A 19,776-nucleotide genomic window follows, 5' to 3' on the forward strand; every position below is an offset into this window, starting at 1 on the left:
CTCGTCCGGCCGGTGGCGCGTCCAGGCTCGCCATCTTCCACAAGATCAGCCGCCAGTGGTTCCTGACCCATCGCTCATCTGCGTACGGGCACCCGCGCGCCAGCAGCGTCCGGAGCGCCTCGTGCGGGCCGAGCGGCTCGCCGTCCGGCCCGTCGAAGGCGTACCGGTCGGCCTGGGTGGCATCGCAGAGGATCACCAGAACCTCGTCCGGAACGCCCCGCGCGATGGCCTGCAGTGGCGAGACGCCCTCTGGCACGATGCCAGACGCAGCGAGCGACTGCCGAGGCTGTCGCCGCGCCAGGTCAAAGACGGACGACGACGACGACGACGACGACGAAGGCCCTGCCACGCCCGCCGCATCCGTCCCGCGCTTGTGCTGCAGGCCCTTGGCCCGCTGCGATGCGCTGGCCGGCTGCGGGTAGACGACGTTGGCCTGCCTCGACGCGCCGAGCGGCGTGCGGAACGGCGACGAGACCGAGCCGGCAGATGGCACCGGGCCCGACGAGCTGTTCTTGAACGGCGTGCGGAACTTGGGTCGCGCGACACCGCCACCGCCGCCGCCGCTCGTCGGCGTCTGCTTGCCCCTCGGCGTCATGCCGAGCGAGATGCGCTTCTGCGAGGCGGGCGTGCCGAGGCCGCCCGAGGTGCCGCCGAACCGGGGGGAGCCGCCGTTGGTCATCGACAAGGCCGATGATGGCCCCGCTCGCCGATGCGACTGGACCGGCACGGGCAGCGGCCGTGTCGGCGTCCTTGCGGTCATGCTGGCAGAGTCTGTGGTCGCCGCTGCCCTGCGCGGTACGGCTTCCGCTGCCGTGAGCGTGGGGACCGCTGGTGCTGAGGCCGATCCGCTGCCGGTGGCTGGAGCGGCAGGCGCGGCGACAGCCTTTTCTTTTGTCGCTTCGGCGGTGCCTACGGCGGGGATCTGCTGCGCCATTGATCGATCATCCACGGCCTGTTCCGGTGGAGCTGGAAGCGCCCGGGGCGCCGGTAGGGTTGGTGTTTGAGCCTGTGACGGCGGAGCGGACCCATCGTCGGCGCCAGACGGCCGGGTTGCTATCCGTCTGGGCCGCTCGACGGCCTGGGGAGGCGTGCGCGTCACCAGGCCGCCTTCTGCCTCGCTGTCGATCTCGGCAAACAGCCGCTTGGCTGCAGCTAGTGCTGCTTCGCTCGGCCGGAGGGCGACGCCTTTGGCGTTGGAGAAGCCGCCGAATCCGCCGCCACCGAGGCCCGGCAGAGCACCCGTCGTGCCTGCTCCGAGGGCGAAACCGTCCATGCCGCCCTCGCCCTTGACCACATACTCGGAGTCGCTCCAGTCCTCTTCGTCCTGCATCGCCTGCTTGCCCTTGCCCTTGCCCTTTGCCATGAGATCCGGAGCTGGATCCCGCTGCGACGGCTCAGATGGCTGCGGCGGCGGCTGCGGCTGCGGCTGCGAGGAAGACGACGGCGGATCGGACTGTGAGAACACCAGCCGCCTAGCGCGCTTCATGGCGGCCTCGCTGGGCCCGGCCAGCTTGCTGTTCGCAGCGGTGCGGAAGCCCATGAAGGCCGCCGGCGGTGGTCTCGCCGAGGGCGATGCCGCAGCATCTGGCGCTTCGAGACCCAGCGGCTGGCTGCCAAAGAGGGCATCGAGGTCGGGCCCATCGTCGTCCCAATCTGTAGCATCGTCCTGTGCAGCAGCCGGCTGGAGCGACTCGACGGCGGCAGCGAGCGACCGGTCCTGGTGCAGGGCTCGCTTGCGCGCGACGAGCGGCGATGACGGCGGCCCTCCTCTGCCGCTTTGCATCGAGCCGAGCGCGGGGCGTGACGTCTTGATGGGGTCGGCGGGGCTGAGCTCGATATCGTCGAAGGCATCGGCGTCGAGACCTTCGAACAGGAGGCTGTGGTCAGCCATGTCGAGCGGCGCCTCGAGGGCGAGGTCGGTCTCTGCGGCCGCCGTAGCGTCTTTGGCAGGGGCATGCACGGTTGAAGCAGGCTCCTCGACCTGGCCCTCGCCGACGAGGAGGGTCGCCATGGCTGGTAGTGCCTCGACGGCCGGCTCGGCGAGACCCTCGCCTTCCACCTGGGCTAGGGCCTGTACCTTGCTCTCGACTTTGTGTTGGCCGTCAACCCCGCCCTCGACTTGACCCTTGCTCTTAGCCTCGTCCTGGGACTCGCCGAGTTCCTCGATGGTGGCATCTTCAAGCTTCCCCTCCGCCGGGGCATCGCCTGGCTCGTGCACAAGCGCAAGCTCGCCTCTGATGGGCGCGACGGACGGCAACGCAAGGTTCGCATCGGATGCGGCAGGACTTGAGTGGAGCGACGGAGAGGATTGCGCCGGTGTGTCCTGCGCCGCATCGACGGCCTCGTTGCCCGGTGAATGGCCATCCGCATCGTTTTCCAGGAGCAGAGACTGGCTGTTCTCCTCCTGGATCAGGTGAAGCTCCTGCAAGATGGAGCGCTGAGTGAGGGCCTCGATGTCGTCCTCGTCGCACTCGTGCGGTCCCTCCTCGGGCGAAGCAGAGCGCACCGTCGGTACCGGGCGTATCGAGGTCGTATCGTCGAGAGTACAGCGGGAGCGCGAGCGCAGTTCGTCTGTTCGCTTTTCGTCGTCGTTGTGCGCGGGGTTATGGCGAAGCGGGGCGATGGGCTGGACGAGGTTGATGGCCGAGCTGGATTGGAGCACGCGACGATCAGATGGCGGCGGAGGAGATGCGGCGATGCATTGTGCGTTTCGCCGGATCGGGCGATGCAGGTCGGTCTCGACGCTCGCAGCGGCGGCGGCGGTGGTGGTGGGGATGAGAGTGGAGGAATCGCCTGCTGCGTCGAGGGACGGCGAGAGTCTGCGTCGCTTGGGAGGAGAGGGCGCCATGGTGGGTCGCAAGGACGGCGAGTTGCGATTCGACGTCGGGTCAAAGAGGAGCGAGCGGGCAGCGCCGAAGGATCATGGTCGTCGTCGACCCCCTTGCTCGCATGGGGTGGTGGTGTCGGCGGCGGTTGTGGTGGCAGTGGTCGGATGAGAAGGAAGACAGGCAAGGACTGACGCTCGCCACCTGCCGCTGGCTGGCCCTTGCTCCACTTTTTGGGGGGCAGGCTGGGGCCCTTCTCGCCGACGCGACGCGCGTTTGCCCGGCTCTTCTGCAGGCTTACCTTTGGCTCGCTGGGCAGCGATATTGACCACTCTGCTCCTTTCCCGCAGCAGCAGCAGCAGCAGCAGCAGCAGCAGCAGCAGCAGCAGCAGCAGCGGCGGCAGCACGACGAGTACAGGCTGGATACAGAGGCACTCGGGTCGACGACTGATCCTGCCCTTCCAATCCAACCTGGCTGGATGGCATAGCAGGTCTGAGCAATGGGATGGCGCCCGGCCCAGCCTGGCCCCGCTGGGACGACGATACAAGTACATGGCCACACCGCGGCGACCGACGCTCACAGCTCCTCCTCTTCCTCTTCCTCCTCCTCCCCTCCCTCGTCTTGTCCGTCATCGGCGGACCTCTGCGTCCTGGCCAGCTCGGCGTCGACGTCGACCCTCTCGCCATTCTCGAGCCGCTCCACGAGGCGCATCAGCTGCATCCGCCTCTTTCTCTTTGCGTCGAGGGTCCTCCGTTGGCTCCGCACGAGCTCCTGCTGCTCTTGCTCGTCGTTATCGCCCCTGCCGGCCCCTGCCGCCGATGGTGTTGCCGATCCACGTTGCCCGGTGAGCGACGATTGGGAGCTCGCTGCCATCCCGCTCCTCTTCCTGGCCGCCTCGGCCTCGCGCCCTTCGAGGCTCTTGGTCTCTGCCAGGCTGGCCAGCCGGGCCTCTTGGGCGGCCGTCTTGTTGCGCAGCGCCTGCGCCTTGCGCTCCAGCTTCTCCAGCTCCGACGAGGCGAGCGTGACGAGCTGGTTGATGTGCGGCAGCACCTCGGACGAAATGTGGCTCCGCGCCTGGTGGATGTCTCGCTCCGAAAGTAGGTCGTGGTACTGAGTGGCGAGGAGCGGAGTGGATGGAGATGATGAGGGAGAGGCGAATGCGGATGTCAGCGCTGCCGCGGTGATCAAGTGGACCTGCTGCTGAGGCATCGGGGGACAGGCTAGCTCACCCTTCGGTTCGAGAGGACGACCTTGAGCCTGGGAAAGTCTTCAGTGGCCTGCGATAGGATCTCGATCGAGTCTCCGAGCTGTATGTGCAGCGCAGAGCAGGGCGGCATGGAGGGTCGGACAGAGGTTAGCAGGGGTGCCAGCAGCATCAGGAGGTGTTGGGCTGCACAGTCGCTGCGATTGATCCAGGAGCGAGGCTGGATCGTCTACTCACGCAGTCGACGCTCCTCTGGGTGGAAGCGACGCAGCTGTGCAGGCTGGAGAGGATCGACGACTGCTGCGCGGCCGACGAGGGCGGATAGAGTGACTGGCGTGGACCGTGGTGCATCATCCTGGGGTCGGTGTATCGTGGGGCCGTGTTTCTCGCCGGTCCGTCCGTATTGTCGCCGATCGGTCTTGACGAGAGCGGGTGGATGTAGGGGGCAAAAGGGGGTGGGGGTGGAAGGAATGCGATGCGATGCGAATGCGATGGTGGGCGGTCCGGAAGGTGTTGGTTGGCTCGCTCGCTCGTTGCGCCGGTGGAGGCTCGAGGGTGGGTGAGGTCGGGTCAAGATCAACACCTGCCTGGCCTGGCTTGGCCTGGCCTGGCCTGGCTGGCTGGCTGCTGCCCCACACGCGCGCGTTTGCCCGCCCAGCCCGATTTTTCGGGTTCTGACTCTGGATTCGGATTTTCCAGCGAGGCAGCCTCACTCGCCGCCGCTGCCGCCGCCGCCGCCACTCGGTCACTCGCCGACACCGGGCCTCATCGCCCCCACCTCGTTGGCTTGGCCTCGCCCGCCGTTGTCGTTCGGTTTGAAGGCAACAGGTTGTCCTGAGCTAGGCTAGGCTGGACTGGGCTGGGCTGGGGTGGGCGAAAGACAACGCTACGGGCGCACCTGGTCACACGCGGGCCCCTGACTCTGACCGCCGACCCGCTTCCAGGGAGCGACTGGACTGGCGCACCTCGTCGTGGAAGCCTCGTCTATCGGAGGACCGTATCGAAAGCTGCCTGCTCCCTCTCCCTCGCCCTCACCCCTGCCCCCTCCCACCTCAGATCGAACGACGGGGACAGCATGACGACCGTCGCCGCCGCTCGCCCCTTGGCGTCTCGACCGCATCTCGGTGCGAGGATCAAGTCGGCTCTCCTCGAAGGCCTCTTCCATCGTCGGCGGGTCCGAAAGGCCGTCGAGGTTTTCTTTGCGCGGTGCCGGCGCTGAGGAGCACAGGCTGCTGGTCGTCGACTGGACCGGCAATGGGACGGGTCTCGAGCCGAGAGCGCCGTCGAGCGAAGGCCACGCAAGGCAATGCGCCCCGGGCACAAGGATGAGGATTGACGTCGTATCGTCTCCAGGTAGAATGGACAAGGCAGCCGTCGTCAGCGGCGGCACCGAAACCTGTCGATCGCCTGCCTCCGTCCGTGCTGGCAACTCGGGTGCCATCGAAGAGCCCGGCGCGCCCCATCCGCTCCTCGTATCCGCCTTGTTTCTCCTCCCTCCCCCGCCCCACCCTCCTACACGAATCCAAGCACGGCGAGGAGCGCCCTCCCCACGTTCCTGCCGTCGTGCTCGAGCCTGGTCCGCTTCCGCGCCTCGTCGGCCTGCTGGCTCGTCAGCGTGCCCTTCTCCTCGTATGCGTCAATGATGGGGAGGATGATGGACTCGTCCCACTCCGGATGGCCCTGGATGCCAAACACGTGGACGCGGTTCCACGGCGACGGCGGGCCCGCCTCAGTCTCCTCGGCCAGCGTCGTGTGCAGGAACTTGGGGATCTCGGCGTCGGCCGGGTAGAGGTGCGCAATGGCCTGAATGGGCGTCTGGTCGCTCCACGCCAGCAGCTCAAAGTCCTGCGGCACCTCGCCCTCGACAATGTCGCCGTGCACCTGCTGCAGCATAATGTGGTCGCGCGCCTCCCTGCCGGCGCCACCCTCGTGGCCCTCGTGGCCCACCTCGTGCGGCGGGTGGAGGATCCGCTTGCCCAGCTCCGTCAGGTGCAGCTTGGTCGAGCCGATCTCGTGGCCCTTTGGGTTCATGACGATCCGGTTGGGCCCAAACGCCCGCGCGATGATCTGCAGGCCGAAGCAGATGCCAATGATGCGGATCCGCGGGAACTCGTCGTAGAGCTTGATGAGGAACCCGGCCAGGCGCAGGATCCACCGCGTGTCCTCGGACGCGCCGTCCTGAAACGACCCAGAGATGACGACGGCGTCAATCGTCGTGCGCAGCTGCCGCTCCGACGGGTACTCGCGTTTGCGTGCGTCGAAGACGAGCGTGCGCAGCTCCAGGCGCGACTTGTCCTGGATCTTGGACGCCTGCGTGCGCTCCTTGAGGATCGGCTCGAAGAGGCTGTATGGGCAAAGGAGAGCGACGAGGAGCAAGGGGGGGGCGGTTCAGCTGGGGGGGTCTGGCAGAGGGAAGGTCCAGAGGACCGAGGGCACGTCCATAGGCGACCGCATCGGCAGGCTCGACTCACTTGTGGATCACGTCCTCGTACCCGCCATGCACCTCCTTTGCGCTCTCGTGGATCTCGTCGCACTTCATGAAAGCCACCGTCAGGCTCCTCTGTCGGTCGTTGTGCTCCGAACCCTCCTCGCGGTTGACGATGCGCGAAATGTGCTCGTCGTCCGACGACTCGATCGGGCTCTGGCTCTGGCTTTGGCTCGACGACCTCCCCCCTTCGGCCCCATCCCTGCCGTTGCTGTCTTGTTGTCGGTACTTGCCGTTAGGTTGCGACTGCTGCTGCTGCTGCTGCTGCTGCTTCGACGAAGAGGGCGTAGCAGCGCCACTGCTATGACTGTCGGCGTCGCCGCTGCTGCTGCTCTGCTTCTTCTTCTTGCGGTCTTGGGGTGGCGTGTTGGGTCGCCCGTGCTGGTCGACGGCAGGGATGAGTTTCTCGCCGCCAGGGATCGACTCGGCCACCTGTCGGATCGTATCGTAGGCCGCCTCGCGGGCAGCCGGACCGGATTGGGCCATGGCGTTGTCGTGCTCGTTGTCTGCCTGTCTGTCTGCCGCGCAAGGTCGCAGGGATGGAAAGGGGAGAGGGAGCTGTGGAGCTGGAGCGAGATGAAAGAGCTGGAGGTCGTCGGTCGTGGAGGAGAAGATGAAGGAGACGGAGAAGGAAGCCGCAGCTCACGTCCCTCTTCCCAGTCGTCACTTCTTCCAACCATCCAGGCCTGGGCCTGGCCTGGCCAGGCACACGTCCCAGACGGACAGCAGCTTGACCCTGACCCGGCTGACAAGCTCAAGGCACGCCAAGCTGCCAAGAGCCGGACCGGCCCGAAGGCATGACAGGCCAGCCCAGGAAGAAGGCCTGTCAGCGGGCCAGCCAGCCCAGACCAGATGCGCAACCGCACCGCAACCGGAAGCATCAGCCGACATGAGATCGACCCACAGCTACTAGCGAAGCATGCCGGCCACGACAGTCGAAAGACCCTGGCCTGACCTGGCCGGCTGGGCTGGTGTAGGCAGGTCGAGCCGTTTGCGCTTAGTCGTGCGTGCGTGCGTTCGTGCGTTTTTCGTTTGCATGAGGCTAGGGCCGGCAGGCCAGGCAAGACGTCATCCCCTTAGTCCTGCGCTGAGCCCCCCTTGTGTACGTACAGGCGCCAGACGAGGCGGCGAGGGCGGGGGGCCGGAAGAGGGCCCGACCAGGCAGGGCAGAGGACAAAATCTCCGAATGTGGAGGGATGCCTGTGGAGAGCTCGGCTGGTCGACGGGCAGGCAGGTCAAACCATCAGGTAGCGCGCGTGCAAGGCAGGGGTGCAGGAGAAGCCGAGAGACGGGCACAGGGAAGCCTCGACGGCCGCAGAGAGGGTTTCGCTGGCTTCGTCGTCGATGGTCGGTCGTCGGTCGTAGGTCGTAGGTCGTAGGTCGTTAAGTGCGCTTGCGGTCTGTGTGTCGGTTGGCTGAGGCTGGTCGTAAAGCCAGGCCAGGCTAGGCCGGGCTAAGGGGTGCGTGTGCTCATCACACCTGGGTGAGCGTGAAGGAAGGCAGGAAGGCGGCGGCAGGTTTCGAAGCGGCCATGGCCTTGCCGTACAAGGTGGCGGGATCCTTGGTCGAGGACGGCATAGTGTCGCCCTTGCCGCTGCCCTTCGACTTGGCAGCAGTCCCTGCCGTGGAAGTGGGGTTGCTGGACGTGCCGGTGGCCGACACCGCCTTGGCGAGCCGGCGGCTCTCGCTGTCGGCGCCGCTCAGCCCAAGAGTCTTGCGGATGACATCGGCGATGTCGACGAGCAGCTGGTTGGAGGACTCCGCAGCCGCCCGACCGTGCTCGGCGCAGTAGCAGCGCTTGCCCGTGCAGTCCTGCAGGCAGCTGACCAGCACAAAGCACACCAGCAGCATCGGCCCGAGCTCATCGGCCGTCTCAAACGTGGTACCGTTCCACGAGCTCCACTGGCTCCTGTCGAGCAGCTCGCAGACTTCCTCGAATGCTCGCGCGCAGCGGGTGTGGAGCGCCACATAGTCGAACTGGAGCGCCCGCATATCGGCCCTGAGCCCCTCGCTGAGGATGCCGAGCAGCTCGCTCATGGACGGTTCGGGCTCATGCTGCTGCTGCTGCTGCTGCTGCTGCTGCTGCTGGCGATGCTGGCTCGCTCCAACGACTGCTGACGAGGACGAAGACGACGCCGATGCCGAAGGCAGGGGTGGCGACGACGGCTTGACGCGAGGGGGCGGCTTCTTGCCCTCGGCCTTGAACGCCGCGCGCACCTGGCGCGCCTTGGTGTCGGCCAGCAGCCGCTGGACGGTGCCGTCGTTGAAGTCGGCCTGGAGCAGCGCGCCCTTGTGGTTGGTGCAGGTGCACTGCAGGCTGGCAAAGATCGAGACAAACGGCGAGTCGTCCTGCAGGCGCTCGAGGCGCGTCAGGATGGCCGTCTTGTTGAGCTCGCGCGTCGCCTTCTTGCGGCGCAGGTGGCTGCCGTGCAGGTAGTCGAGCACGCTGCTCTTCTCGTACCCGTACGTCGTCATGGCGGCCTGGCACGAATCGAGCATCGTCGCAGGCACCATGCCGCCGAAGATGGCTTCGGGGCCGTGCATGCCAACGACCATGTCCATGTCCGGCCAGCGGAGCGCCGCGTGCTCGGTGCGCTGCCTCGCGACGTGGTTGCGGCAGGCGACATAGAGGTGGGCGCTGGCCAGGATCAGGCTGGTGAAGTTGGCCACCTCGAAGCCGACGGTCTGGTGCAGCAGCAGCCCGCGGAACGCCTGCAGGCCGCAGTAGGTCGGGTGACGCTCGAGGAAGTGGGCCATCCGCCCCCTCTTCTGCTGCTTCTTCTTGCCGGGCCGGGGCGCGCCGGCCATCGGCGGCGAGCCGGATCGCGCGTACATCTCGCTCAGCAGGTCGTCGACGCCCTGGAGCGTGACGCGGATGCGGAAGCCCGCGTGGTCGTCGTCGTCGTAGGGGTACTCGAGCCACGAGGCGTCCTCGAGGCTGCGCTGGATGCGGTGCAGCTCGCGCTTCGAGTCGAGCCAGCCGCGCACGTTGTCGCCCTGCAGCGTGTAGTTGATGTCGAGGTACACCTGGATCTCGAAGAGCAGCAGTAGCGAGGGCGCGTCGTCGCCGCGGATGAAGCGCGACATCTCGCGCGTCAGCGCGTCGGCGCTCTGCGCGCTCGAGTCGGCTCGCTGGCAGCCCGAGGGCGGCACGAAGCGCGTGTAGAGCTCAATGGCGTGCTGGAAGGCGCTGTCAAACATGGCAAAGTCGGCAAACGCCTCGTCGACCAGCCGGCGATCCTGGAGCAGGCGCTGCTCGGGAGTGAGGGTGGCGTAGTCGAAGCCGAGCAGGATCGGCGTCGTCGTGGCGCGGTTGTTGGGATCGACGGCGTCCATGCTCTCGCGCCACAGGTCGCGGCGGCGTGGCAGCCAGTCGAGCGGGAAAAGCAGGAAGTGCTCGAAGGCAAAGAGGAGCGCGTCGCGCGCCGCCTTGATCCTCAGGCTGCCGGCGAGGATCTGCGAGCGGCGACCGTTGCGGCTGACGCAGAGGCGCTGGCCCGTACGCAGCTCGAACGCGTAGTCGACCAGCGAAAACAGGATGTCCTCGGGGGCGTCGAAGAGCGAGCTGTAGCGCGACATGATGTCGGCGTGCGCCTTTTCCACGAGCTGGAAGGCCGTGTTGGTCGTCAGCGAGGCCGTCACGAGGTCCGTCTTGCGCTGGCGGTAGTCGGACCACAGCTGGCGCAGGAAGCGGCGGATCTCGTGCAGGTCGGTGTAGAGCGCCATGAAGGCGCACAGCGCCTCGTCGACGTTGTCCTCGACCTGATACTGCAGCGCCTCTTCGCCAGGCGAGTCGTCGGCGTGGTCGTCGTCGTCGTCGCCCTCGTCGACGGTGTACGTCTCGAGCTGCGTGAAGAGGTTGCCGGCGGGTCTCGCGGGCCCCTTGCCCTTGCGCTTCTTTTGGCCCTTGCCCTTGTTCTTCTTCTTGCTGCCGGCGCTTTGCGGGCTGCGAGGGCTGCTGGAGGAGGCGGTGGACGCCGTTGTCGCCGTCGCTGCCGCCGCCGCCTTCGCCGTGCTGGGCCTCTGCAGATCGTCGGTGGCGACCTGGACCTCCTCGGCCTCGAACGGTTCGAGGATGGTGCAGACCTCGATGAGGACCTCGACGAAAAACACGTGCTGCAGGCGCGAGAGGTCGGGCTGCTCGCCGAAGAAGTGGATGCAGGTGAGGCGGCGGTGGATGCAGCGGCGGATCAGGCGCAGCTTGTCCGGCGCCACGCTGGCGCCCTGATCGGCGATGAACTGGGCCAGCTCGATGAACTGGGGGATGCGGAGGATGTACTTGTACTGGGCGGGGGCCGGAGCGGGAGCCGGGCCACTGCTGCCGTGGTGGCACGCTCCCTGGCCAATGCCGTTGCCGTGCTCGCTGCCGGTGCCGCGGTGCGTCGACGCGCTGCTGTGCAGGTCGCGTTGGGTCGCGTTAGCGGGGGCCCTGGCACCCGCGCCAGCGCCAGCTCCCTTGGGCTTGACTGCGGTGGCGATGCGGTGCTTGGGGAACCCGAGCGAGAGCGCCGTGGTGGCGAGCCAGCTGGCGCACAGGTCCGTGTCGCGCTTGTAGGCCCAGTAGGTGGAGCTGTAGCCGTCCATGGCGGGCAGCCGTCAGCAGTCAGCAGCGCGGCCAGCGAGGCACGCACGGCAGGTGGCGCTGGAGATGGGTCAAGGAGGTGCTGCCCGGTCTCGCTGGGGGGGGGTGAAGCTCAGTCGCGGTGGCGATGCAGGCGGAGCGGGTGAGCAGACGAGAGATGGGAGAACGATGAGGTGGCGGCGAGGGTAGCAAAGGGAGGGGAGGCAGGGAAGTAGGGCAAGGTGGGGGCTGGGAAAGCAGGCGAGGGCGGGGGTCGAGGTGGTTGGCGGAGGGAAAGGAACAAAGGGCCCGCCCAGCCAGCCGTGTGGCGTGCTGAGAAAAAAGGGCAGGGCAGGCAGGCCGCAAGAGCGAGGGCAGGCAGGCACGCCTGGGGCATGGGCAGCCCGGCTGCCTGCTGGTCTGCCTACCTGGTTGCCAACGTACCTTCCTCGCTGGGCTAGGCTAGGCTGGGCTGGGCAGGCTGAGCACGGTCCCCTTGCCTGCGTCAGTGGCGCTGCAAGCGTGAAATAAATGAACCAGGCAGGCAGGGCAGGAAGCTAGGCAAGCGGGCGGACGGGCGGGCGGCCAAGCCGAGCTGACCCACCCAAGCGGTGCAGCCTTCCGAGACAGGACAGGCAGGCATCCAGGCAGCGGCAGTGGGCAGGCAGGCAGCGGAGGCTAGCCAATTGTCAGAGCGGCCAGACGCACGCCCGGTGCTTGGGCCTGAGCGGACGCATCGGAACGGACCGATGCCGCGTCGAGACAAAGCGCCGTTTGGCAGGTGGGCAGGCCAGAGGCAAGGGAGGGGCCGTGAAAGGGCAGCGACGCCCGTGCGTGTGGCAACGGCTTCGGAATGGGCCCGCCTGCCTTCCTTAGACGGCGGCTCATCCGGCTGGCGGCGGAGAGGAGTGGAACTTGGCTCCTTGCTTGGCCGCGCTCGCATGTCCAGTCAGGCTCTCGCCGCTGTAGCCTCGGACTGCAACTCGCTCCGAGTTGAATCAGAAGAGGTTTGGGTGGTCGACTAGGCCCGCTCCTTCGCGGGGCGTACATGCATGCTCTCGCCAGGCGTAGGCAGACCCACTGTCTACGCGTGACGACCCGGAATGGGCTTCGGGGAGCTGGAGCTGGAGCTGCAGGGGACGAGGCGTTGAGCCAGCTCGCTTCATCGAGTCAGGGCTGGCCTAGACATTGGCGCCTCTTCGCAAGACGGATGGCGACGAAGAGGGGGCGATGTCATCCGGCCAGGTCGGTGCGGTTAGAGTGGAGGAGCGCTGCACCGAGCCGGGCGGTGAGGAGCGCCGCAAAGCAGGAATCGGTGTGACGAGCCGGCTCGCTCAGAGATGGTCGCCCTCCGATCATGTCGGCGCTTGCAGCAGGAGGTTCATGACTACGAAGTGTGGCCTGCCTGGACTGTCTCGTCGTCACCGCAGCGGCGGGTGTCTGCACCGTCGCCGCCGGAGCCGGAGCCGGAGCCGGAGCTGGAGCCGGAGCTGGCCTCGATCTGAGGCGATGCTGGAGCGCCAAGGCCGGCCAGGGTGGCTCGCAGCTGGCGGCATCCGACGTCGGGCCCGACCTCGTCCACCTTGCCGCGCATCGCTGCGACGACGCGGAGCATGGCCTGCTTCTGCATCTGCAGCGTGGGCAAGAGGTGGTCCGGCCGTCTGCGGTTGGCCGAGTACACGCCCTCGAGGACGTACAACGTCGTAAAGACGACCCACATGGGATCCTCTCCGTACGGATAGTTGTCGGCTCGCGTGAGGGACTCGTTGTTCTTGCTGATGGCCGGGTAGATGGCCTCAAAGACGCGCAAGCAGCCCATGTTGAGGGTCAGGTAGTCGAAACACAGGTCGGGCAGGTCGGCGGCGAGGCCAGCGGCGAGGGTCTGGAGAAGCTCGACGATCGAGAAGGATCCCTTCGGCCTGCATCTGCGCGCGACTTGCGGCTGGATCAGCTCGTCGCGGTCGGCGGTGGTGCCCCTGGCGGATGAGGTGGTGGCTTCGACTGTGGCGGCCCCAGAAGAGATGGCCGTGGCTGACCTCTTGCGAGCCTCTCGGAGCTGCTTGTTGCGGAGGTCGGCAAGCTGCTCCTGCGCCCCGCCGATGCGATCCCGGGGGTAGCGACCGATCTTTGCAAAGAGGGCGAAGAACGCCGAGTCGTTCTGCAGCCGGTCCCATCGATGCACAAAGCCGATCCCCCTCTCCTTCCTGAGAGACTGGATCATGCGGAGGGCGCTACCGTGGAGCTGGTCGCTGATGAGCTGATCGGAGCAGCTGTACAAGCGCATGAGGGACTTGCACGACTGGGTCAGGTCGGTCGGAAGAGTGTCGCTGCCAAAGAGCTTCTCCGGCCCACGCAGCTCGACGACGAGGTCTATGTCGGGCCAGTCCAGCTCGCCGGCCTTGAGCTCTTCGCCCAGATAGGCTCTGCAGGCCGCAGAGAAGTGAAGGGCGGCCAGAGTGATGCCGCTGCCGCGAGCGATCGCGGCCCCGACGTCCCGGTAGAGGTGGAGCGCGCGGAAGGCCTGCAGCCCGCAGAAGGTCGGGTGGCGGTCTAGAAACGCGATCCTGGTTGCGCTCGACCAGTCCTGGGGTTCCTCTCCAGGACTGCGAGGGACCGAATGCGAGCGCATCCTGAGCTCGATGCCCATCAGGTCGACGTCCCTGGCTGCTGCAGCGAAGTAGGCTTGGTTAGGGGCGGGCAGGTCGAGCCCGCAGGTGTGCCCCATCGCCGCGTCCAGGCCGTCCTGAATCTGCTTGAGCAAGTCTCGCGCCTCGAACCTGGCCCGCCGATTGTGGCCCTGAAGGACATAGTTGATGTCGAGATAGATCTGGAGCTCAAACGCCAGCAGCAGCGTCGGTCCCTCGGTGCCACGAGCGTACCGCGACATCTCGCGCGTCAAGGCGTCGTGGCTGTCGGCGCTGCAGTCGGGCGCCCCGCGCAGGCCGGCCACGCGCTCACGGATGACATCGTCAAAGATGGAGAAGTCGATAAAGGCCGTGTACAGGAGGGAGGTGTCGATTTCCCGGCGCCTCTCGTCGGTGAGGTGCTCGACGTCGACCGACTGCTCTCCACCGTCGAGGTCCATCCCCGCTTCGTGCAGGCTCGAGTCGCCCGACGACAGGATAAGCTTCCATTCTCGGAGCTTCAGGAAGGGGTGGAAGTAGAAACGCTCACGGACGAAGGCCTCCGCCTCTCTCTCTGCTTCCGAGCTCGCATCGTCGGCGAGGTCGTCCGACGATCCGCACCGTCGTCGTGGTATGTCGGCGGCCTGCCCATGCGCAGGTCAAAGGCGTATTCCAGCAGGGCCAGGACGACGTCGCACTGGTGGGGAAAGAGCCCTTGGTAGCGGTCCAGGATGTCGCCGAAGGCCTTTTCGAGGAGTTCAAAGGCGGTGTTGGTGGTGAGTGAGGCCGTGACGAGGTCGGTCTGGTGGTCGCGGTAGCTGGTCCAGATGCCCTTCAGGAACGACCGGATCTCGTCGAGGTCGGCATAGAGGGCCATGAAGGCGCAGAGGGCCTCGTCGACGTTGTCCTCGATGCCGTACTGCAGCGCCTCGTCGGCATCGTCGCCTTCCTCGCCGCCTCCTCCGTCGATGCTGCTGACCTCGAGCTGGCTGAAGAAGTTCTCCATCGAGGCGATCTCGCCGTCGTCCTCCTTTCCGGCGCCGCTGGAGACCTGGCTCTTGCCCTTGGACCTGGCTTTGGCCTTGGATTTGACCTTGCTCTTGCTCTTGCCCTTGCCCCTTCGCTTTCCCTTGCCTCGGCACTTGCCGCCACCGCCCTCTTGCGGCTCGCGCACGGCAGAATCACCGTCGCTGTCCTCCTCCGCCTTGCTCTGCACGCAGGGCTGCAGGATCCTAATGACCTCGACGAGCACCTCGACAAAGTGCCCGTGCTTGGTGCATGCTCGACCGTCCCTTTCAAAGAACTTGAGGCAGGTGATGCGGCGCGCGACGCAGCGGCGGATCAGAGCGAGCCTGCTGTCCGGGACCGCATGATGCTTGTCGGCGATGAAGCGGGCGAGCTCGACGAACTGGGGTATGCGGAGGATGTACTTGTACTGCTGGTTTTTGGCGCGGTTGAGGCCGGGCGAGGAAGCGCTCTTGCCCGAGACCCTCCTGGCCGCGGTGAAGCGCTTGTGTGGGAAGCCGAGCGAGACGGCCGTGGTGGCGAGCCAGCTGGCGCAGCGGTCCGTGTCGCGCTTGTAGAGCCAGTAGGTGGAGCTGTACCCGTCCATGGCGGTCGCTAGCCGCGGCAAGAGAGCGGATGAGAGGTGCTGGACAAGCTCGAATGCGCGAAACGTGGCGCGTGAGCCGTTCAGAGTCACGGAAAGCCTGGGCGCGGTGGTGTGGGGCGTGGTGGGCTGGAAAGGACAAGGAGAGTGGCAACGGCTGCGATCAGACGGATAAGCGGCGCTAAGGAAGAGTTAATGCGAGAGAGGATGTGAGGGTAGAGAGAGTGAGATGGGGGCCGAGCAAGGACGGAAGGTCGAGGACGGGAAGCAAGGTGCGAGAGGCGCCACGAGGGCGCGACTTGGCCAGGCCCGAAAATTCTGGGCGGCGTGCGGGGCTTCGCTTTGGCTCTGAGCAGGGCTGCACGCACACTGCTCCTATACCTGGCCTGCCCTGCCCTGCCCTGGCCTATTCTGACCACTCAGCTAGCCGCTCCGACCTTGTCCCTGCAAGGTGAGCGTCCAAAGCCGCTGCCGAGCCGCACCGCAGGCTGGACCTCTTCGATCGACTGCTCGCAGCCCCAGACCCGCTCTGAACAAGACGATGGAAGCCCTGGGCACGGCTGCGGCTGAAGAGAGTCATGTAGGGAGAGCGGGATAGCCAAACGAGGCGGCGAAGCCAAGAACCGGCACAGTCGGGGCGTGCCAAGGCGAGGCGAAACGGCTAGAGCTTTCGATCGGCCGCAGAGACAATCACGACATGGAAGGCTGAGGCGCCCCTTGTGGCGTATTCGACGCCAGACGCGTCGGTAAGAGAGGGGCTCCTTCGCCAGACGTCTCCGTACGTAGCCCTGCAGCCAAGGCGTGGAGGGATGAGCATGACGTGGTACTGCCAGGTCAAGGAGAAGAAGCACGGAACCGAGCGGGTGTTTTGTAGCGAGGCGTTGGCGCCGCCGGCGGCGCTGCAGTGCTCGGAGGACGGTTGACGATAGATAGCAGCAGATGGGACGAGAGAATGGATGGACCGGGTCTTGAACAGAGGCTGCATAAGGGCTGCGCTAGAGGGCTGAGGGTTGGGACGGCCGGATGGGGCGGCGGAACGAGCCGTTTGGCAGTCGGAGGCCGGCGACGCCGGTGGCGGAAGCGATGCAGCCAAAGGGCGATCAGAACGAGGCTCTGGGTCCCGGATTTGCAGTCTGGCCGCTCTGTTCTGTGGTGACTTCGTCGGGAAGTTGCTCGCCGGCCTCAGCCTCGGCGATGTCGGAGCCGTCATCGTCCTCATCCTCATCCCCTCCCTCGTCCTCGTCCTCTTCCTTGTCCTCGTCTGGCGTATACGCGCCGAGGGTGATCAGACCAGCGTACAGCTGGTGATAGCCGGCGTCTTCCCCGACTTCAGTCAGCTTGTCGAGCATCGCTCTGGCCACGCGGAGCAGGGCTTCCTTCTGCCTCTGGACCATGGGCGCGAGGACGCCGCCCTTCTTGCGGTTCTTGGAGAACGTGCCCCCAACGATGACGAGCGTGGTGAAGACTGTCTCGAGGGACCTGCCGTTGTGCGGGTAGCCTGGATCCGGGTTCAAGCTCTTCCGGTCCGCTTGCAGAGCGGCGTAGACCGCCTCGAAGACGCGCGAGCAGCGCGTATTGAGCGCCACGTAGTCAAAGCACAGGTCCGGCATGCCGACAATCAGGCTCGAGGCTTGGAACTGGACCAGATCGACGAGCGCGAGGCGTCGCCTGGGGCCCCTCTTGCGCTCCGACCGGCTAAAGTTGGGACGACCGTCGATGATGGGCACCGTGGTGTCGGCGGCCGTGGCGGTGGATATGGCGTCGACAAAGAGGTTCTTGCCTGCCCCTTCGGGCTGCGTGGCGACGAGCTCGTTGTAGAGGCTCTGCATCGGGTCGTCGGTCAACTGGCCGCCTGGATCCGCGTCGGCGCAGCCCCTGCAGGTATGGAGCATCGCCAGGAAGACCTCAAAGAACTTCGAAGTGCTGCTGAGCCGATTGAGACGCATACCGAGCTCGGAGGGCGAGTCCATCTTCAGGGCCTTGTTCATGCGAGGCGCGCTGCCGTAGAGGAAGTCGTTGATAAAGCGCTCAGTATAGCCGTAGAGCCGCATGAGGCTTATGGACGACTCGGCCAGGTCGGTCGGCGGAGCATCGCTGCCGAAGAGCTTCTTGGATCCGTGCAGCCGGAGGATGAGGTCCGTGTCGGTCCAGCTGAGCTTCTGACCCTTGAGCTCCTTGGACAGGTAGACCTTGCAGGTGGTGAAGAGGTGAAGGCCCGCCAGGGGCAAGGTGCTACCCTTGGTGCTTTCCGACCCCAGGTGGCGGAATGGAAAGAGAGCGCGAGCTGCTTGCAGGCCGCAACAGACCGGGTGACGATCGAGGAACCGGTCCCTAGCGGCGGTGCTCCAACCTTCGCCGTCGCTTTCGCGGCCATCGACAAGGGTGCTCCGCGACTTGAGCTCACGCAGAAGCTTCTGGATGAGCTCGTCCATTGCGTCGAGGCCGTCCTCGTTGGAGATCGGGACTTTGAGCTCGAGCCTGCACCGGCTGCGCTTCGCCTCGTCGAGGCTGTCCCGCATCTTGTCGAGGCACTTCTTGGCCTCGAAACGGGCTCGGCGCTTGTCGTGCCGGAGGATCAAGTTGATGTCGATGAACGCTTGCAGCTCAAAGGCAAGGAGCAGCGATGGGCCCTCGGTGCCCCGCAGGAAGCGACTCATCTCCAGAGTGAGGGCGTCGTGACTGCGGGCGCTCAGGTCAGGGCATCGGACGACGCCTTGCTGCGGCACGCTGGCCTCGTGACTTGGCGTCGAACGACTTGAAGTCGCACAGGGCGGTGAAGAGGATGTGGATGTCGAGGCCTCTGCGCTGCTCTTGGCTGCGGGGAGACGGTGATCCAGGCGCCGCTTTGTGGTCGAAATCCTCGTCGGTCATCGGGACGTCGCGAGCGGCTTCCGGATCCCTGTGCCACGCGTCGAACAGGAACCACGGCCGGATGCAGAAGTAGTCTTCGGCCATGGCCCAGGCCTCTGCTTTGGGACCCAGGTCGGCGTAGCTGCTGTAGATGAGGCCTGAGATGCCGCCGCCGTCGCCGTCCCCGTCGAGGAGCGGTCCGCCCGTTCGCAGCTCGACTGCGTAGCTGGCTAGCGCCGTGAGCAGCTCCTTCGGACCAGCAAAGAGGCCTCGGTAGCGGGCCTGAATATCGGCGAACGCCTTTTCGACGAGCAAGAAGGCCGTGGTGGTGGCGATGGACGCCGAGACAAGGTCGGCCTTGCGACGGCGGTACTCGGACCACAGCAGGCACAGGAAGCGGCGGATGTCGTTGAGGTCGGTGTAGAAGACCAGGTAGGCGCACACCGCCTCGTCGACGCTGTCCTCGACGCCGTAGTGGAGCTCCTCGTCGTCGGCGGCGTCATCGTCGTCTCCTTCTTCCTCGTCGTTGCTCTGCAGCTCGAGGCAGCCAAAGAGGTTCTCGTTGGAGACGTCTTCGCCGACTTGCGCATCGCGGGCGGTACCGCGCTTCTTGCTCTTGCCCTTCTTGCGGTTGCGCGTGGCCTTCTTGCGGCTGGCGCTATGCTGCTGCTGCGGCTGCTGTTGCGATCGCGGCTGCTCGAACGACTGCGGGATATCGAGAATTTTGTGGAGCACCTCGACAAAGTAGACGTGCCTGGTGCAGACCTGGCCGTCCCTCTCGTAGAACCTGAGGCAGGCCATGCGCCGGGAGATGCAGCGGGTGACGAGCTGGAGCTTGTCCGCGGGGACGGCATATCCCCGGTCGGCGATGAACTGGGCGAGCTCGACGAACTGCGGGATGCGGACGATGTACTTGTACTGCTGGGCGGCCGGCTTGGTCTGCTCGCAGTGGGCAGCGGAGATGCTCTTGGCGGGGTGATTCTCGGCGGCAGTGAAGCGCTCGCACGGGAAGCCGAGGGAGACGGCTGTGGTAGCGAGCCAGCTGGCGCAGCGGTCCGTAAGAGATGAGAGAGAGGGGAGAGGGGAGAGTGAGTACGAGTGGGCTTATGAGGCAAATGGGGCGACCCATCCCGGCCCGCGACCAGACGATGAGGGGCGGAAAGAAAGAGACGAGACGAGGAGGCGCACTCCGTCCGAGCACTTGGCGCAGCGAGAGGGCGAGCTGGCGCGGGTGGGCCCGATCGGCAAAGATAGCGGCGTGCGCGGGAGCGGAGCGTAGCTCGGAGGCGGCGCGGGTGGGCGACGCACCCATGCGGTCCAGGTCAAGCTCGACCGGCCAAAGACGCTACGGGGATCGCAGAGCAAAGAAGCTCGATGGGCGCGAGCCTCATCCAACGCGCCGTTCGCTACTCGTCCACGAGACAGGACAAAGAAACGATGTGCTCTGGACGAGGGCGCGCCAGTCTCGGCCTCGTTCCTATGCCGACAGGAGCAGTCTCGAAGAGTGATCTTCGAGGAGGGGGGGGGGGNGGGGGGGGTGTGGTAGGAGCGACGGCCGTCGTCGGTCCGCGTCGCGTCGCCGCGCTACACTCGTCGGCCTCCGCGTCGGACGGCGAC

General features: G+C 66.2%; 6 protein-coding genes across 6 annotated transcripts in view; all 6 read right to left on the reverse strand.

Annotated features, from left to right (window-relative positions):
- The window catches only part of PFL1_06597 (uncharacterized protein), a gene marked incomplete at both ends in the record, with an annotated part of 4,502 nt that extends 1,654 nt beyond the window's left edge, over positions 1–2,848 (reverse strand). Inside the window, one exon of the mRNA XM_007884139.1 lies at positions 68–2,848. Coding sequence (XP_007882330.1) covers positions 68–2,848 — 2,781 coding nt within the window. The remainder of the gene's footprint in view (positions 1–67) is intronic.
- Positions 2,849–3,402: 554 nt separating this feature from the next.
- PFL1_06598 (uncharacterized protein) lies at positions 3,403–4,384 on the reverse strand (the record flags this gene model as incomplete). Its single annotated transcript, XM_007884140.1, has 3 exons — positions 3,403–3,936; positions 4,056–4,133; positions 4,268–4,384. The coding sequence occupies 3 exons, from the start codon at positions 4,382–4,384 to the stop codon at positions 3,403–3,405; spliced, it is 729 nt and encodes a 242-aa protein (XP_007882331.1).
- Positions 4,385–5,542: 1,158 nt separating this feature from the next.
- Positions 5,543–7,001, reverse strand: PFL1_06599 (uncharacterized protein; the record flags this gene model as incomplete). Its single annotated transcript, XM_007884141.1, has 2 exons — positions 5,543–6,374; positions 6,502–7,001. The coding sequence occupies 2 exons, from the start codon at positions 6,999–7,001 to the stop codon at positions 5,543–5,545; spliced, it is 1,332 nt and encodes a 443-aa protein (XP_007882332.1).
- Positions 7,002–7,988: 987 nt separating this feature from the next.
- Positions 7,989–11,099, reverse strand: PFL1_06600 (uncharacterized protein; the record flags this gene model as incomplete). Its single annotated transcript, XM_007884142.1, has 1 exon — positions 7,989–11,099. The coding sequence occupies one exon, from the start codon at positions 11,097–11,099 to the stop codon at positions 7,989–7,991; it is 3,111 nt and encodes a 1,036-aa protein (XP_007882333.1).
- A 1,364-nt stretch (positions 11,100–12,463) lies between these two features.
- Positions 12,464–15,312, reverse strand: PFL1_06601 (uncharacterized protein; the record flags this gene model as incomplete). The annotated part of the gene is made up of 2 exons (XM_007884143.1): positions 12,464–14,211; positions 14,322–15,312. The coding sequence occupies 2 exons, from the start codon at positions 15,310–15,312 to the stop codon at positions 12,464–12,466; spliced, it is 2,739 nt and encodes a 912-aa protein (XP_007882334.1).
- Positions 15,313–16,409: 1,097 nt separating this feature from the next.
- Positions 16,410–19,471, reverse strand: PFL1_06602 (uncharacterized protein; the record flags this gene model as incomplete). The annotated part of the gene is made up of 3 exons (XM_007884144.1): positions 16,410–17,988; positions 18,062–19,184; positions 19,348–19,471. The coding sequence occupies 3 exons, from the start codon at positions 19,469–19,471 to the stop codon at positions 16,410–16,412; spliced, it is 2,826 nt and encodes a 941-aa protein (XP_007882335.1).
- Between the last annotated feature and the right edge of the window lie 305 nt (positions 19,472–19,776).

This window comes from Pseudozyma flocculosa (assembly GCF_000417875.1).
Source record: "Pseudozyma flocculosa PF-1 unplaced genomic scaffold scaffold00027, whole genome shotgun sequence".
Taxonomy (NCBI): domain Eukaryota; kingdom Fungi; phylum Basidiomycota; class Ustilaginomycetes; order Ustilaginales; family Ustilaginaceae; genus Pseudozyma; species Pseudozyma flocculosa.